At 48.0% G+C, this 18,102-nt stretch overlaps 2 protein-coding genes across 4 annotated transcripts; one reads left to right on the top strand and one right to left on the bottom strand.

The window, feature by feature from the left end:
- Window positions 1–259: 259 nt before the first annotated feature.
- On the bottom strand, window positions 260–12,190 carry Slc5a6 (solute carrier family 5 member 6). Of its 3 annotated transcripts, none has more exons than XM_034514516.2 (17): window positions 11,870–12,190; window positions 11,314–11,490; window positions 6,809–7,319; window positions 6,452–6,517; window positions 6,151–6,202; window positions 5,555–5,622; window positions 5,165–5,319; window positions 4,681–4,821; window positions 4,397–4,526; window positions 3,787–3,875; window positions 3,366–3,478; window positions 2,988–3,055; window positions 2,227–2,313; window positions 1,911–2,089; window positions 1,610–1,713; window positions 1,294–1,409; window positions 260–1,143 (listed from the first exon to the last, which is right to left on the bottom strand). In XM_034514516.2, exons 3-17 carry the CDS (start codon window positions 7,196–7,198, stop codon window positions 997–999), a joined length of 1,905 nt encoding a protein of 634 aa, XP_034370407.1. In that variant the 5' UTR covers window positions 7,199–7,319; window positions 11,314–11,490; window positions 11,870–12,190; the 3' UTR covers window positions 260–996. The 3 variants fall into 3 exon arrangements, with proteins under 3 accessions (XP_034370407.1, XP_034370408.1, XP_076798287.1); XM_034514517.2 differs by lacking the exon at window positions 11,870–12,190 and adding an exon at window positions 11,656–11,775; XM_076942172.1 differs by lacking the exons at window positions 11,314–11,490; window positions 11,870–12,190 and adding an exon at window positions 8,577–10,443.
- A 97-nt stretch (window positions 12,191–12,287) lies between these two features.
- Window positions 12,288–18,088, top strand: Atraid (all-trans retinoic acid induced differentiation factor). The gene is made up of 7 exons (XM_034513791.2): window positions 12,288–12,446; window positions 13,083–13,201; window positions 15,790–15,861; window positions 16,055–16,126; window positions 16,397–16,518; window positions 17,429–17,526; window positions 17,732–18,088. The coding sequence occupies exons 1-7, from the start codon at window positions 12,348–12,350 to the stop codon at window positions 17,834–17,836; spliced, it is 687 nt and encodes a 228-aa protein (XP_034369682.1). The 5' UTR covers window positions 12,288–12,347; the 3' UTR covers window positions 17,837–18,088.
- Window positions 18,089–18,102: the final 14 nt, after the last annotated feature.

Below are 18,102 nucleotides of genomic sequence, written 5' to 3'. Positions count from 1 at the left end.
ATTTCTCAAGTTAATATTCTTTCTCTAGCCTCAACAGTAAAATCTCAAAGCAGTTTTTGCATTGACAACCAAGGTTGGTGGGTCATGGGATGAGACACTTCAAGAAGCAATGGCCCTAACTCTGCCCCCGCCCCCTCCAGCCACCTGCAGAGACTGGAGGCCACAGTCCTCTGCCTCAGTAGAGAAAAACACCTACACAGAGAGATTTTATCTTCTCCAGGGGACAGGTGGTTACTTGAAGGAACACAGAGGCCAGACACCAGGTCTAAGGGCTATTTTTATTCCCTAGGAACAAAATGCACGAGGAGGAAACTCCCAAAGGAAATAATAGTTGCACAGACAACAGAATGACACCAGGGTGGCCTAGCCTAGGAGTTTAGAGGATAGCACACCACATAAGGGGGTCCTGGTGAAGGTCCTGCCTCTTAAGTACTGCCTGAAGAGGGCGAGGGTTCATGTAGAAAACCTCCCACCCCTACAGAAAGTAGATGTACATAACACGCAAGCCTCCCTCTCACGAATCGAGGTAGGTAAGAATGAGAGGGGACTTGAGTATTATTATAGAGAACCTGAAAGACCACAGTTGCTCACATGGCTGGAAATAACCCAGGTTGACATAAGGGTGAGAGAGTCACCAGAGAGCCAAGGACTTAACGCTGGAGCTGGTCAATCTAGGCCCCAGGGCAGTTGTAAGAAATGCTGTTCCTATTCACCCCAAAGAACCCTGGTTACTTGATCAAAAACCACTCTTTTCTTAGTGTATTCGTTTCTTTTCCCACATATGATGTGATTCTGTACCCTGCAAACCTGATCCTAAGATTGGCAAGGGATAAGGAAAAACTGTCTCGCCCTTGCATGCAACAGCTTCCACGGAGGTGAAACATTAAAGATCAAGGTCCTTTGCTGTGGGCTAGGTCATCCACCCCAGTGCTGCAGAACACGTAAAATAGCCTCTGGCTGCTGCACTGTAGTGGACAGACCAGTTCCCATCACAGGTCACAGGGAGGTCTCCTGCACAACATAGGTAGGGCTGCATGGCTGGTGGACAAGGCCATCTTCAGCCATCCTCTCTTTGTCTCTGCTGTCCTGCAGCACTCCATTCCTCAGCTTCTCTGGAAACAGGTTGGGGACCACAGGGATATCCTGGGCAACACAAAGAGCAGAGGTGAGGGTGGGCAAGGGCAGGTGGAGCAAAGGTGAGACAGTCCACTTCAGACCTCCCCGGGAGGGAGCCAGGAGATCACAACAGGCACAAACAACAGTGGAATGGCCACACGGGACAGCAGGTCTCACCTGGTTGTGGCTTCTCCAGCAAAGCCGCTTCTGGCAGGATAAGGGCAGGAGTGCAAGGAGCTTTGGCAACACAGGGTAAATGGTGGCAGGGTTCAGGGACCGGCCCCGCATTCCCCCTGAAGGCAGAGGTGCTTGTCAGAGTCCTCCAGAGCCTCTCCTTGTACTAAGGTCCCAGTCCTCCAGCCCACTCTGATGTCAGCAGCTAAGACTGGCTGCTACTGACACTCAGTGTCCCTACAGGCAGAGTCCCACCTCCCTTAGACTGAAAAGTGCCCTCAGCCCCTCATTTTTCTATGTGGCAAGCCCATGCCCTCACCGGTAAGCAGACTGACGATCAGTCCCACTACAATGACTGTGGTGGAGTTGTGTGCACTGTACCATAAATAGGACAGGGAATAGAACTGCTGCAGTCCTGTGGGCCTGGGATGAGAGGTAAGGTCAGTAAGCAGTGCTTTCACAGACATTCTTCAGACACTTTGAGCCACCCATCCACAAAGTCTCAGAGCCCAACCTAACTCTGCTTACAGCCTATAGTACCCCATCCCTTATTGAGGTTCCCATAAAATCCCTCAAAACTGAGCTACTCCCAAGGAGAAAGAGACTGAGCCCTGCCTCACTTGGACAGGGTAGAAGGCATCAGGGTGGTCACAGTGGCGACAGTTAGATTGCTGGACAGGAAGAAGCCGGTTCCATTAAGGGGAGGGGATGCTGCAGCAGAACTCATCCTGCTTACTATGCTCCCAATGCCGATCCAGAAGGCCATGGTGAGTCCCGTCAACAGGCCTACGATGGCACCCTGTCCAGAGACACGGTCAACTCTCCCATTACAGGCCAACCACAAACCTTCACATCCGTCCCCAGAGCTCCTGCTGAAAGTCCCAGCAGCCCAGTTCCATCCACATGTATATCTGGGGAGCCAGATAACTCACTCACAAGAGGGTTGGCACATGGAAAGAACATCCCGAGGCAGAAGAGTCCAAGCAGTGGCCCTCCAACCATGCCAAAGATACTGAGCGCTGCCTGGAGTTGATGGAAAGAGAAAGAACACACAGGCTCAGAGACTCCAGCCTTTATGTCCAGGCACCAGCTGTGGGTTTCTTCCAGGGCAGGAATGGCTGTGAGGATGCCCTAACACTGAGCTCTGGGTCTCTGTGCTAACAGCATCCTAGAAATGACACTGGGTCTTTTGGTCACTTGAGATCATTTACCATTTAAGACCATCTGGCTAAGAATTTATAGGGCTGGTGAGCTGGCTCGGAGGATAAAACTAGTTGCTGTTAGAGCTGACCCTGAGTTCAACGTCCAGGACCCACATGGTATAAGCAGAGAACCAGCTCCCAAAGCTGCTCTCTGCTCCACTTGGGCACTGGCACACAAGTATCTACACAAGAAAATAAATGCAATTGTTTTAGTTTTTAAAACTAAATTGTTTTAGTTTTTTGTTTGTTTTTTTGTCCTGGCAGTTCTGGAACTTGTTCTGTAGACCAGGCTGGCCTTGAATTTAGAGATCCATTTGTCTCTGCCTTCCAAGGGTTGGGATTAAAGCTATGTACCACCATGCCCAGCTTCAATGCAATAATTTTTTTTGAAAGGCAAATTTCCATCCCTCTCAAAACAGCTGTCTTCATTTCTTGTCTCTTACAATCCCCCCATTATTCCCTGCCAAGAATTTCTTTCTCTTCTTCAGTCATTACCTGTAGGACTGATCCCAGATGAGACGAAATATAGGCCATTCCCAGGCAAACTAGCCCATAGGCAAAGGCTGGGGAGAAACAGATGGAAGGAAATAAACTGATGTGAGTAAACAGGGAGAGGACTACAAACCCTACAACCAAACTACCACTGCTGAGGCCCAGAAAGACGGTCTGTTAGCTCAGCTCCAGGGCCCTGCCCTCAGAGATCCAGACCCTATGTACTGCTGCTCTCCGCTGCAAGCAATACATGATGGATGGGGCGAAGGCTGTGTGCTGCCTGAGGCATGTGCTGAGCCCAGGACAAACATAATCTACAGAAGACTGACGGCAGTGATCGAGGCGCATCTCAGAATGAACAAGACTTAGCAGTGATCCTACCAAGGCTTCGAGAAAGCATGATGGCCCGGCTTTCAGTCAACTGAGGGAACCAGGGCTGGATCAGGTCTTCCATCGTGACAGTCGCCAGTGAATTGAATGCAGAGGATATGGTGCTGAAAGGGAGGGAAGAGATGAGTTGTGTTACGCCTAAGAGCCAAAAAAGGCAGGACTCTACAGAGGGCTCAGAGGCATGCATAAAGGTAAGAAACCACCTGTCCCTAGCCCAGGCTACCTCAGAGTTTTGAAGGCAAGCCTTTTCTGATCAAAGTATAGATTTGATCAAGTAGATGACTGATACTGTTAAACAAAAGCAAGTCTTGGGAGAGGCTGAACTGTGCCCTGCCATTCAAAACAGACAGGCATACTGTTCCTTCCAGCAGGGCAGCATACCACATCTAGGGCAAGCTGTAGAAAGGAGTACCTGAGAGATCCACTGAAGAGGCACGCAACGAAGAGCCCAGGCAGTCCTGGCATGTCTTTCAGGAGGTCCATCACAAAATAGAGGACCAACTGCCAAGTAGAACAGAGCACACTCAGAGATGCCACCCCTGCTTTCTGTGTGGAGAAGCCCCTAGACATGCCCTTGCCAATCCAGAGCCTGGGTGCATCAGGAAGGGGAGCCAAACATGAAGGCATCTGCCTCAAGCAGGGAGAAAACGGACTCTGAAGAGCAAAGTACACAGCCCATCCAGCACTACCTCTGATGAGCGGTGTGACCTCAGCATGCTGCCTACCTCACCAAGCCTGTCTCCTGTAAAGTGAGGCTGTTGGGAAGCTTAGATGAGAACAGACATGCAACAACAGAGCCTGTGGTACACAGGGGGGTTGGGATCACTTGGTCTACACCATCAAATGGGGTGAGCACTGATTAGACATGTTGAGGACTGGAATCTGACTTGGTAGACAGGAGGGATCTCAGGATAGCAAAGAATTAAGTCATCTATATTTTTCAATTCAGCCACATAGATACTCTGCTTAGTAACCCAGATGGGCTTCTCAACAGCACAGGAAGGAGCAAGAGGCTTTCTCACCTGGTCAGGAGCTGCTTGCTCTTGCTGGGGGCTCATACTATATTCCTGATAATAGGCAAACATGACCAGACCAATGAGGCAGCTCATGCAGAGGGCCACTTGCTGGCAAGGGAACACTGCATAGCAGGAGCTGCGAAAGACCAGTGCCAAAAGACAGAGATAACTTAATACTCTTACACACGCCCTCCTGAACCTCCAGGAAGTCCCCAAACCCTGTCCCACCCCACTGCCTTTAGGGTTCCCTTCCCAAGCCCTCACTCCAGTCCTTCCACCCCTGCACTCACAGCACAGCAGCCTTCTCTGAGTGGGAACTGAGGTAGCGCTGCACCTGAGCCTGGTTCACTCCATACAAGGAGAGCATCATGAAGACACCCCCAAAGGCCAAAGTCCAGAAAGTGTGACGCACAAAGGGGTCAGGATTCAGCCTGCAACAAATATCTGGTCACTGCCACAGCCAAGATGCCTATCTTTCTGGTAAGAGAGGTCAGTGAAAGATAGAACAGAGAATGACACAAGGCAAGGAGCCAAAAGACTCGAGAGGTGGCTCAGGAAGTTGGAGAGAAGATTCCATTTCTCCAACCCTAGCCTCATCTCAGGTATGCATCTAGGCAATTCTATGCTTTCTATAAACACCAGCCAGGCACCCACCATCACCTTTCTCCCTGTTTGGTACTACCAGCCATCTCCCTGCTTACTAAAAAAGGCCTGAGACCAGGCTCTGCAGACCCTAGGTGCTACAGATACCAGATAGGGGAAGCACATACTTACTCAATCCCAGAGATGAGGCCATGCCGGGAAGCCACATCCCATACATGCCCCAAGCCACCCACTCTGGCTGCTCCTAAAATGATAACCACCAGCTGCCCTAGGAACATGACCAGCGTTTGGAACACATCTGTCCAGATGACAGCCTTTAGCCCACCCTGCAGGGGAAAAAGCACCACATTTGTCACAAATGTCAACTCAACCAGAAGGGTAGACATCACAGTACCCAGAAAGCCCCAAACCATCCCTGAGACAGTGGAGCAATCCAACTGTCTACTGCGTTTACAATGCACACCTGCCCTCCCCAGAACTCCATCCCACCTCCTGTCTAGGCTGTCCCTTCTCTTCCTTCTCCCATCTTCCTGCTATTAACCCAGGAATTATTGAAATTACCAGTGCAGTGTAGATGTTGCAGACAATTCCTAGGGCCAGCACTGACAACCACAGATCAAATCCAGTCACTGTAAACAGAAAGTCACACCCTTATTTCTGCAAGCTCTTCCAGGGAATCCCTGGTAGGGGAAGCTACTAGAGATGAGCTGGCCGGCTGTGTTGCTGCACATCTTTAACCCCAGCATTCTGGGAGGCAGAGACGTGGATCTCTGGGAGTCTAGCCTGGTCTGTATAGCAGGATGCCAGGACAGCTAGGGCTACACAGAGACCTTGTCTCAAAAACAAACAAACAAACACTTATAAAAGAAGCAATTAGTCATTAAAGATGAAATAAATCATTCTTCATCGTAAAGAAAGTATTCCCAGAGCTCCACTCAAGTGCTGAGAACCAGCTCAGGTGTGGCATGGCGATGTCTGATCAGCTTGACTGAGGTGAACCACGTCTACCTCTCCCTCTGCTAAACACTGGAGCCTAGAGCCCAGTCAATGGGTCAGCTCTCAAGGTCAGACTGTTGCACTCTACCCTCCTGTCTGCCCTTCCTAAAGGCATTTTCCCAGTCTGTCAAGACTGGAAGTCAGGGACTAGGACCCCTCACCTGCATTGAGGGCCAAGGACGGTGCATAGAGAGCAACTCCCATGTAGATCACCTGTAGGACGTGGGGAAGGATGCATGAGGAGAGGAGAGATGCAGGTGGAAGACAGTGTCCCCAAGGCTTCCCTCACTTTCCTCACCTTGCCCAAAACCCAGCCTGCCACACTGTCACACCTAGTGGATAGGATGCCATCAGGGACTTGCCCATCCCATAAGTTTGAGAGCAGGGAGGGCTCCACTTGCTACTGAAGGCCTGAGTTCCCCTCCCCCTCTGCCCAGGCTGTTTCTGTAGCATTCTACTTACCATCTGAAAGATGAAGGTCACAGTCCCACAGATCCGAACTGCTTTATTGAAGCGGAGCTCCAGGTACTAGAAAGAAGTACAAAGAATTTATGTATCTTTTCAGGTATGGTATTTCTGGATTCTAGCCCTCACGATACATAACCTCTTTCCTCAAGAGGCCTACTAACACAAGGGAACAGATATATAAAACATATACTCTGGACGCCCTAGGCATGGTGCTCTCCTGCCCCTCCCCCAGCTTAACTCCTGGGAAGAACGGAGAAACTCAGTTATTCTTTAGGTGGATAATTAAAGGTCCCTTGTGTACCTTACCCCCTTCTCCAGCCCTGTGCCGGGAAGTCACCCTTTTCTGCTTACCTCATAGGCGCTGGTAAGACGCAGGCGGTAGAACACAGGGATGAAGACATGAGCAGGGATCAGGAGCCCCAGGAAGTAGGAGCACCCCAGGAACCAATACTGGGTTCCAAATCGGTAGATCTCAGCTGGGGCCCCCAGGATTGCCACGGCTGACTGGAAGGTGGCCAGCAAGGACAATGCCACAGGAAGGCAGCCCATTTTGCGGTCTGCCATCAGCAGTTCACCAACGGTATGGCGGCCCCAGCCACGGCAAGCATGATAGAGCCCAATGACAAGGGAGAGAACCAGCAACAGGCCAAATACCACATAGTCCACAACAGAAAAGGTGGAAACAGCCCTGCTGGTGTCTGAGGTTGTATGGAAGGGAACTGCAGTGCTCGCCGCACTCATCCTCACGGTGCCTATGTTTTGCAGGGACTTGGTACTCCTGGACTCTGAGCTGTCACTTAGCTGGTTCCTGGCTCAGTCTCACAGCATTCCTCTTCCACCCAGTGACATGGTCCAGGGGGAGCTGTAAGAATTTATCACTCAGTTAAGCTTACCCTGCCTCGTGGCTGCCCACTCACAGGCTTTGAACGAGTCATGGCCAGACTCAGAGCAGCCAGCCACCACAGTGGGGAATGTCTAGGTGTGAGGTAAGTTTGTTAGATGTCAGGAAAGGAGCAGTGGGGCTGAAGCACACAGCAAAGAGCAACTTGGCCAGGACCTTTGGGTGTGCAGCCATGAAATTTGAGACCTTTTTTGGGTCTCCACCCAAGTAGTAAAATAAAAAATCAACTCTAGCCTAATTTTCTTCATACAACCCCCTGCTTCCATCTGCAGACACAGACCCAGTCACTACAATGTATTGAGCCAACAGAGCCCAGCCTGGCGCCACAGCCCAGCAGGGAAGAAATGGAGACTAAGGATAGCAGATTTCCCCTATCATCCTTGGCTTAGTTCCATCTCCCTGTCAGCACTGACCAGTGAGCTCACCTCCCTAACAATCTCAAGCCCCATTCGGAACATCAGCAGGCCAATCATTCTGTGCCCTTCTCTATCTTTTGGGATTAAAGGCATGCACCAGCACTGCCCAGTTGTACCCCTTTCTTAATATCCCCCGATATCACCAGAGAAACACTACCACTCTACCTCAGCTCCTGCTAGACACAGCAGTTAAGAGCTGATCTGGTTAGAGTGGTAGGAGTCAAAAGACAGACAGGGGCTGGAGAAGTTCAGTGCTTAAGAGTGCTTGCTATTGTAGAGGACCCAGGTTCTAGTCCTGCCAACCACACGGCAGCTCACAATCATCTGTAACTCTAATTCTAGGATCTGATGCTCTCTGGCCTCTGTGGCATCAGGCACACATGTGGTACACAGATATACATGCAGACAAAACAACCACATACACAAATAACTTTTAAAATAGCAAAAGACGCCGGTTGTGGTGGCGCACGCTGGTAGGATTTGCTAAAACAGCAATAGATGATGGGCGGTGGTGGTGCACGCCTTTAATCCCAGCACTTGGGAGGCAGAGGCAGGCGGATTTCTGAGTTCGAGACCAGCCTGGTCTACAGAGTGAGTTCCAGGACAGCCAGGACAGAGAAACCCTGTCTCCAAAAACAAACAAACAAAAAAAAGCAATAGACAAGGTGAGCAAAGCTGTAAAGCAGCCAAAAGATTCAAAGTTAGGATTCCATGGCCTCTGGAAAAAAGTCAGTCACAGAAAGTGGCCCAGTGGACAGCAGCAGAGAGTGAGCAGTCCCATCCTGCTGAACCAGACACATACCTGGAGCAGCACAGAGGTAGAGGCACAGACTGTCTGTCAGTAGCCGAGAGATCAAGAAGTGGAGTCAGAGGAAAGCACAGATGCTGTTTGTTCTGGGCTCATCATGGAACCAAGCGCCGTGCCCCAAATGGCCCTGATCACCCTATGTCCCCTAATTCAACTCTACAAATTCCAGAATGGAGAACACAGAGCTCACACTTGACAGCATTCCTAGCTGGATTAGGCTCTCAGCCTAAATCGCTCTTGGCACCCTGTGTGCTAGACAGAGTTGGAAAGGAGTTACCTAGAGAAAGACTGAAAGTTACTCTAACTCTACAAACACAGAAAAACTGTAACTCTATGAATATGGCACAATCCTTAAATCGCTTATAGCCTTCTCATTTCACACAGAAGCATAAAAGGCCCAGCTCATTCAATTATCTCCTCTCTCTCTCTCTGTCTCTCTGTCTCTGTCTCTGTCTCTCTCTCTCTCTCTCTCTCTCTGTGTGTGTGTGTGTGTGTGTGTGCGCGCGCGCACGTGCGCATATGGCAGCTACAGGATGCCATCAGGTATCTTCCTTGGTCATTTTTCCAGACAGTACTTCCCAAGCTAGCTTACAGAGATCTATGGGCAACTGCCATGCCTTGTTCTTCATACTTAGGTGGCAAGTCCTTGACCTAATAAACTATCTCCTTGGCTTCTCAAGGAACTCTTCTAAAAGCAAGACTGTCAGAAGCAGCATGAGAACCCAGGCCCAGGGACTCCTCATCCATTCTACACTCCTAAGTGTGTGGTCTCAAGAAGCAATCCCCTAGAAACACTCACAAGAGACTGCTGCACACTTAGACAGCCTAACATGATGACAGGTATTCTCTGAATACCTGCCATGTGAGCCAACAGTGAGTAAAGTGCCTTATTGTCACTTGTTCACAAGTTTTCCCCTTGAGAGATTATCAGCCACACCCTAGAGCTTATCTAGCACCTCTGGTAGGCACTAAATTCCTAGCTTACAGCAACCTAAAGTAGGATGGCACAGAAGACTTCTGAAATAGACAGGCTCTACATCTTATTATGGGCTATTACATTTTGAGAGCCCATCCTTCCAAACCTAAACACTCACCCCTCTAAGTTCTGTAAATATATGCAACTTCCTTTGTTTTGTGTGTTGGTTGCTGCAGAATCTTCTATCCCACCCTGTATAAGAGTGCAGGGTATTTCACCTGAGATCTGTCTCAGAGCCTCTCTACAGAACCCATAAAGACTCTGTTTTTGGTTTTTTTTTTTTTCCTCACACGAGCACACACAGACACACAACAATAAAAAAGAATTCTCACAGGTAATTCACCAGTGGTCCTACCTCACTATTCCCAAGACTAAGAAAGGAGCAGAGTGCTAACTGTAGTCACTCATCCTTGGAACAGTGGAGACTTCAACTAGTCTAGTGACAGATTAATACATCCTGCCCACCAGGAGACCTGGGCATCTTAACTGTATTCAAACACACTCTGGCATACATTGCCTAGTTGGCGTGGTGCAATTTCCACAGACTAAACCTGAACTATAAGCTTCACAGGACAAAGAAGCGATCTGAACTCAGGCCACATGTTCTACTGTCTCTAGACCAAGGATTCTAAAGGGCACTCTGGTTTTACCTAAAGATGCCCCAGGCCTTTGTATACTGCAACACCTGGAGTTTTCTTCCTCTTTTTGGCAAACTGTCACTGCTATGAGAATGATACAAGGGCGGTGGCACACACCTTTAATCCCAGCACTTGGAGGCAAAAGCAGGGAGTCTGAGTTCAAGGCCAGCCTGGTCTACAAAGTGAATATCAGGACTGCAAGGTCTACACGGTGAAACTTTCTTGAAAAAAGAAAGAAAGAAAACAAAACAAATAATAAAGAAAAAAGAAAAACTTTCTATATCTATAGACTAATCCTAGCACACAGGGGGCAGAGACAGGTGGATCTCTATATGAGTTCCAGGCCAACCAAAAATACATGGTGAGACCTGTCTCAAAATAAAAGCACCAAGTGGGAAAGGGTAGGTCAGAGTACTGATTGGGTTCCTCTGCTTCTGGAGTTTCCTGATTAATTATCTGCATGAGGTACCAAGAAGCCTCTAGGGTAGAGGAAGAAGAGGTAAGCAGACAGGAAAATGTCAATCCAGTAATACAACCTTCATTTCATCAAATTCTAGGAAAAGAACAGTGGCTTTCTAAAAACTCCACTGATTCACACCAACGGACATGTCTTTTAAATAGGTCTGGAGTTACCTGCAATGAATGCTATTGAGGTTTGTGGGTTTGTTTCTTTTTGTTGTTGTTGTTGTTGTTTTGTTTTTCGAGACAGGGTTTCTCTGTGTAGCCCTGGCTGTCCCGAAGCTCACGATGTAGACCAGGCTGGCCTCCAACTAAGAAATCGCCTGCCTCTGCCTCTCAAGTGCTGGGATCAAAGGCATGTGCCACCACTGTCCGACTGGGTTTGTTTCTTGTAGTACTCGAGACAAGACTGAACTTGAAAAGCACAGAGCTAAATCCTCACCCTCTTCCCCCTTAAGGGAACACCTGCAGGGCCAACTGCCACCAGTGTCTTAGGGCTTAAAATTCCTCAAGATCTGAATGGCCTTTCACAAGATATCCCAGCAGCTAAATGTATATTAATAAATGTAAATTCAGGATTTCCAGGCAGATACCTGGAGCATGTAGAAAGGAAACATAGGCAGATTAACTGAGATGAGCTCTAATTATCTTCAGTTACCTTTTGAGGAGTCCTCACCAAGAGCTGTCCCTTTAGGTGCGATGGGTCTCTCCCAGCCACCTTCCAATCAGAACTGCTGCCACTCTGCGGAAGCGCTCCTTGCCTTGCGTTGGTGGTTCGGCCAGGGCTACCAAAGTTCCTTCGTTCTTTCCGAAACCAGCATTGGGCTTTTTTCTCCTGGCAAGGCAAAGAACGTGAGTTAAGGAAGCGTCTTTCCCGCTTAGCGTCCTTGCTAGGGCTGCGGAACACTACGCAGCATTAAGGTGAAGGGTGCCCAGGCTCGTGCCCTCTTGCCAGCGTTTGCCCTTCGCCCTCCGATCTTCACTCCTTCATCATCCTTACCCTCTCTCGACTCAGTCTTCCCCTTCTCTCCACACGTGGCGAACTCACGACTTTGCGCTAGTATTTAGGACCTTCCTCAAAGCCACACTGAGAGGCTCACCCCGTCCCGCCCCTCCCAGTCCCGCCTCTCCCGGCCCGAGGCGACTGAACCCAGCCCCTCGGGTCCAGCCCAATCCCCGCCTCGCCCGACCCACCCTACACCCGCCCGGCCCACCTTCGGGATCTCCACACGTGGGTAACTGGCCCGCCGGCCAGCCCGCCCCGGCTCGCAGCGCCCGGCTTGGTGACAGCAGGACCCCGCCCCCCGCCCGCCCGGGTCGCCGCGCCGCCATGTTTACTAAGGGCAGATAGAGCTGACCGGGCGTCCGCACCGGACAGAGGGAACTTGCAGTAGCTCAAGGCAACTAAGCGCTAACTGGACAGGCCTACATAAAGAGTGGAGAGATGGTGGCTCTGCCCACCACGAGCAAGCGCAGAGGAGGGCGGACTTAAGCCCAGAATTCTGCCAGCAGATCGAGCCCCGGGGCAAATCATGCGGCGCTCTACGGCGCGTGCAGGGGCGGACTAGGCCACGCCCCAGAGTGACAGGTTTGGAAGCTAAGCCTCGCCTCCAGGAGGAGGCGTGACGTGATGGGGGCGGAGCCTCGCGCTCAGCTCTCGCGAGCTGTCAAGAAGGTGGAAAGCAGTGGAAAATGGCGTCTCGGGAGCCGGGCAATTCTGTGAGCCCGCTACCTTGGGCGGCTGCCCTGCTCCTGGTTCTGTGCATGGAAAGGGCCCTGGCTCTACCTGAGGTACAGAAGAATACTGAAGAAAGTTGCTGGTCGTCAGCCCGGAGTCGATCTCGCCCGCTGCTGTCTGTCCCTCTGGCCAGGCAGAAGCTCAGATTTTGTCCCTGAAGCTTCCCCTAGCCCTTTGCCTGCGGGGATCGTGCTCCTGAGAACTCACGTAGTGCTGGCCACCAGCACCTTCGCCCAGCCCACATTCAGAGACCTTTGAAATTTGATCTCCTTGCTTTTTTTAATAACTTTAAATTGTTCTTCCTACTCCAGAGTCCCTTGGTTCTTCTGCCAGCTATCGTTGCACGAATGCCGTGCGAGGTGCAACAGCACGACTATATATTGTGATGTTTGAGTACGCTGTGTACCTGCAGCCCTTTAACACTTGCCAAACCATGCCTGTCAGGTGGAGAAGTCTCTGGAGAGGACATAATATAGTCAAGTAATGATTCTCAAACACGAGGAGCTTCTCTCGGCACTTGTACAGTGCGCTGATTTGGTGCGGGGTGCAAGGGGAAAAAAATGGGCTCTGTTTGTAAATGGCACCTTTCCGCTTTGCATTATGGGATTTCTAGAAAGGCTGACACTCTTGATCCTTGTTTGTTCTTTTTTCTCTCTGCAGTCTTAATCAGGTTTCTTTCTCTTCTACAGATATGCACCCAGTGTCCGGGAGGTGTGCACAATTTGTCCAGAGTAGCTGCTTACTGTGAGGCTACATCGAAGCTAATACAGGCCCGATGCTGCCTGAATCAGAAGGGCACCATCTTGGGGTGAGGGAGGAGAAGACATCCTTGGATATTCAAAAAGAGTTCTCAGATTGGGGTCTACAGGCTTGCCTAACAGGCTTTGGGGATAAATAATAGTACCTAACTAGAGACATTTAATGCTCGATTCTAAAACGTTTAAGTGTGATGTAGTATTTTTTCTATAGGTAAATAAATGATTTCTCTTGGGTTTTTTTTTTCCTGGATGACAAATCATAGTTTTTGCCATTTTATAGGCTTTTGTGGCATCATTTAAAAATAGTTTTATTATTAAGTCTTTGTATTATTATTTTTACTAAAATACTCTTAAATTTTTCTTTTTGTTTTAGTTGTGTCTGTCTGTCTGTCTGGGTACACGCACTTGAGTGCAGGTGCTGGAAAAATCCAGATACCTTGGATCCTCCTGGAGCTGGAATGACAGGCGGTTGTGAGACGCCCAGTGTGGGTGCTGGGGACTGGACTCAGGTCTTCTGCAGGAGCAATACTCACTCTTAACTGCTAAGCCATCTTTCCAGCCCTTAGGTTTTTTTTCTATCTTCTTATTGTTGTTCTGGGTAGTAGGGAATAAACCTGGGACCTTGTGCAAGCTACCTTTTTTGGATTCACTTTTCCTTTTGTTTTCTTTGAGACAGAGTCTTTCAATATAGCCCTGGCAATCCTGCTACTATGACCCACGCCTTTAATCCCAGCACTTGGGAGGCAGAGGCAAGTGGATTTCTGAGTTCGAGGCCAGCCTGGTCTACAGAGTGAGTTCCAGGACAGCCAGGACTACACAGAGAAACCCTGTCTCGAAAAACCAAAAAAAAAAAAAAAAAAAAAAAAAAAAAAAAATCCTGCTACTATGTAGCACAGGTTGGCCTAAACTCATATCATTCCTGTTACATTGCAGGATTGCAGGAGTGAGCCATCATATCTGGCTCGTTTCAGTATTTTGACACATGATCTCACTAAATCGCCCACACTAACCATGAACCTATGGTTCTCCTGCCTCAGCTTCCTGAGCACCTGGGATTACAGGCTTGTAACTAGGCCATACACTAAGTTATATATTTTATAATATTACGTATTTTTGTAGTTTGTAGGCACTCAGTAGATGAAAAAAATAATTCATTGAAGTCCTTTTTGTTTGGTTGGGTTTTTAAAAATGTATTTATGTATTTATTATGTATACAGTGTTCTGCCTACACGTATGCCTGCAGGCCAGAAGAGGACACCAGATCTCATTACAGATGGTTGTGAACCACCATGTGGTTGCTAGGAATTGAACTCAGAATTGAACTGGGAATTTTCTCTCTGTGGTAGAAAATCTACTTGGGAAAAACTAAGTGATTTGATTTTTTTTTTTCTTTCATTTAAAGCCTCTGTGGCTGGGCCTGGTATGCATTTGCAATTTCAGTACTTGGGTAGTATCAAGAGTTCAAAGTAACCTTCAGCTACTTAGTGAATTGAGGCTAGCCTGGGTTACATTGAAACCTTGTCTCAAAAAGAAACGATCTCTGTGGGGATGCTGATCATTGTCTCTAATCCCAACATTTGAGAAGCTGAGGCAGGAGGATTGTCACTAGGTTGACACTGACACAGACTGTCTCAAAGTCGGCTTGGTGTAATGGCACGCATCTTTAATCCTAGCACTCAGGGCCAGAAGGAGGCAGATCTCTGAGTTTGGGCCTAGACTTGTCTACAAAGTGAGTTCCAAGACACCAGGGCTACACACAGAAACCCTGTCTCAAAAAAAAACAAAAACAAAAACAAAAATGAGCCAGGCAGTGGTGACTCACGCCTTTAACCCCAGCACTTGGGAGGCAGAGGCAGGTGGATTTCTGAGTTCGAGGCCAGCCTGGTCTACAGAGTGAGTTCCAGGACAGCCAGGGCTACACAGAGAAACCCTGTCTCGAAAAACAAAAACAAAACAGAACAAAAAAATCTCTGTCTGTGGCTTGGTGATAGAGGAGTTGCCTCAAATGCACAAGGCCCTGGGTTCAATCTCCAGCAACAATAACTTCTGAGTGTAAGAATTTCAGTATGAGACCTACTAATTCTGGAGGGAAAAACACACACACACACACAAGGTTTCTTCCAATATTTGCACAATGCATTAGAACTGTGTGACCCAGGGATGGAGAGGTTGCTCAGCAGTTAAGAGCACTGACTCCTCTTCCAGAGGTCCTGAGTTCAATTCCCAGCAACCATATGGGGGCTCACAAGCATCTGTGATGGGCTCTGTTGCTCTATTCTGGTGTTTCTGAAGACAGCTACAGTGTACTCACATAAAATAAATAAGTATTAAAAACAAAAAACTGTGTGACCCAGTAGAAGTTCCTGTTGCTGACTGAAACACTATGTATCTGTACTGATCAGCACAGGATCCATGATTTTAGATGTGTTTGAAGTATTGCTTTTGAGAATGAAATTGTATTGTAGGTAAATTAAGAAGTCTACATGTAGCAGGGCTAACTAAATTGGCTAATACATAATTACAAGGTCTACTACCATAGCCTTAATCTTACAGTTCTGAACATAAAGATATTTCATCATTATTAGCTTAAGTAGGGGATGAAAAAGAGGTGTAGTTAACACTTTCTTTGTCTCTTCAGGCTAGATCTTCAGAACTGTTCCCTGAAGGATCCTGGTCCAAACTTTTTACAAGCTTATACTGCTATTATCATGTAAGTAGTTACATATTTTCCTACCCAAAAGATAAATATGGTGATGGGAAATAACTCTCAAGAAGGTAGATTAATATTAGCATCTAACCATGTACAACTGAGGATAAGGACTGGATTAATAGCCCAGGATGCCATGTATAAACACTAATGGTGTACTTCTCCAAACAGAGTGCTAACAGTGTGTACTTTGCAGAGACCTTCAAGCAAATCCTCTCAAGGATGATTTGGCCAACACCTTCCGTGGATTTACTCAGCTGCAGACTCTGTGAGTAATAGAGTAAGGGAGAGAGTACTGATGTGCTAAGTGCTCACTGGTATGAGAGTCGCTACTGCTGTGTGTGTGTGCATGCGTGTGCTCGAGAATATGTGTGGCGCATTCATGCAGGTGAGAGTACATTCGTGCCCCAGTAAGTTCGTATGTGCATGTGTGTTAGGGAGTGAACCCATGGCTTTATGTGTTGTTGAATGTACTACAAGGCTACATACACCCCAACCTCTTTGGCTGTGCATTTATGATCATGTGTGTTGTCTTTAGGATACTACCACAAGATGTCCACTGTCCTGGAGGTATTAGTGCCTGGGACAATGTTTCCTCTTTCACGGACAAGCAGATTTGCCAAGGGCAAAAGGACCTTTGCAATAACACTGGAAGCCCAGGTAGGCTTTAGCATGGCCACCACACTGGGGAGTGCTTTCCTTCTTTCTAAAGGGCAGTTATTCTCTACTTTAGGAAAGTTAAGATGCTAAAGTGCCTTTTGGTCCTGTGTTCTCTATTCCCCTGAAAAGGTTTTAATTGTTGTTGTTATATTCTGATTATTTTTTCTTCTAAAATTTTTGTTGTTGTTTTGATACAGACTTTCTCTGTATAACAGCTCTGGCTGTCCTGGAACTCACTCTGCAGTCTGGGCTGGCCTTAAACTCACAAAGATGTGCAGACCTATAATCCCAGCACTTCGCCTCTCTAGTGCTGGGATTAAAAGACTGTGCTATCTTGCTGATCAGCTTTTCTTTCTTTTTTTTCTTTCTTTCTTTTTTTTTTTTTTTTGTTTGTTTGTTTGTTTTTTTGTTTTTTGAGACAGGGTTTCTCTGTGTAGCCTTGGCTGTCCTGGAACTCACTCTGTAGACCAGGCTGGCCTCGAACTCAGAAATCCACCTGCCTCTGCCTCTCAAGTACTGGGATTAAAGTCGTATGCCACCACCGCACCTGGCTCAGCTTTTCTTCTATTGTTTCTTTTTGTTTTTATTTTCTGAGACAGAGTTTCTCTATGTATTCCTAGCTGATCTGGAGCTTACTGTGTACACCAGAACTCAGAGATCTGGCTGCCCCTGCTTCCCAAATGCTGGGATTTAGATGTTTACCACTATGCCTGGCTTTTCCCTCTTTTTTTGACTTGCAAATAATTAAGAATCTCAGCAGATTTGAAAAAATACCTAATGAGATCCAGTGATCTCTTCCCATACAAGTACCAATTAGGCCCAACCCTGTTTAGCTTCTGAGATCAGAGGAGCTTGACTCTAAAGGGTAAATGGCCTAAGACTCCAGTGACTGTTTTTCTCTGGCTCCCAGAAATGTGTCCTGAGAATGGATCTTGTGCATCTGACGGTCCTGGTCTTTTGCAGTGCATTTGTGCTGATGGTTTCCACGGATACAAGTGTATGAGGCAGGTGAGGAACTGAACCTTATAAAAATAAAGGAATGCATTAGGAAAGAGCATCTCTGAAAGAGATACAAGATGAGAAAGCGATACTGCAGGGGAGAGGAAACAAGGGAAGTGCCCAAATGAGGGGATGAGTGATTGAGAAACAACAGATGTTAGAAAGAGGCCCTGGGTATATACACCGCTGTGACTTGTCTGTTTGCTAATCACAGGGCTCATTTTCACTGGTAATGTTCTTTGGGATTCTGGGCTCCACCACGCTAGCCATCTCTATTCTACTTTGGGGAACCCAGCGCCGGAAGGCCAAGGCTTCATGAACCACACAAGACTTCCAACTCATCTGACTGAGCACCCTGATCCATCGCGTCCAGGCCGCGTGGCAGCCAGGAAGATTTACTTCGTTGACAAACATTACTGGCCAGTGAGCGGATCTGCTTAAGGCTGAAGCGGCCATTGATAATGAAAGGTGTCAAATTGCACCACCTCGGGGGTCTTGTAGACACTTGGTTCAGGAGTGAACTAGTACTAATTTGTATTATTGACTACAATAAACTTTATCTTTTCTCCCATTGTTTTAGGCAAT

This window comes from Arvicanthis niloticus, chromosome 11 (genome assembly GCF_011762505.2).
Source record: "Arvicanthis niloticus isolate mArvNil1 chromosome 11, mArvNil1.pat.X, whole genome shotgun sequence".
Classification (NCBI taxonomy): Eukaryota; Metazoa; Chordata; class Mammalia; order Rodentia; family Muridae; genus Arvicanthis; species Arvicanthis niloticus.
The sequence above is the reverse complement of the archived record's forward strand: the minus strand, read 5'-3'. Positions and strand labels throughout refer to the sequence as shown.

What these genes read in the sequence shown, in the direction of transcription:
- Slc5a6 (XM_034514516.2), bottom strand. Translation starts at nt 7,198, where the DNA reads ATGAGTGCGGCGAGCACTGCAGTTCCCTTCCATACAACCTCAGACACC. An exon ending in TGACCTTCATCTTTCAGATG is followed by an intron (nt 6,203 to 6,451) that starts GTAAGTAGAATG and finishes CACGTCCTACAG; the next exon opens with GTGATCTACATGGGAGTTGC. An exon ending in GCAACATCTACACTGCACTG is followed by an intron (nt 5,320 to 5,554) that starts GTAATTTCAATA and finishes TTTCCCCTGCAG; the next exon opens with GGTGGGCTAAAGGCTGTCAT.
- Atraid (XM_034513791.2), top strand. Translation starts at nt 12,348, where the DNA reads ATGGCGTCTCGGGAGCCGGGCAATTCTGTGAGCCCGCTACCTTGGGCG. An exon ending in CAGAAGGGCACCATCTTGGG is followed by an intron (nt 13,202 to 15,789) that starts GTGAGGGAGGAG and finishes TTGTCTCTTCAG; the next exon opens with GCTAGATCTTCAGAACTGTT. An exon ending in GCTTATACTGCTATTATCAT is followed by an intron (nt 15,862 to 16,054) that starts GTAAGTAGTTAC and finishes TGTACTTTGCAG; the next exon opens with AGACCTTCAAGCAAATCCTC.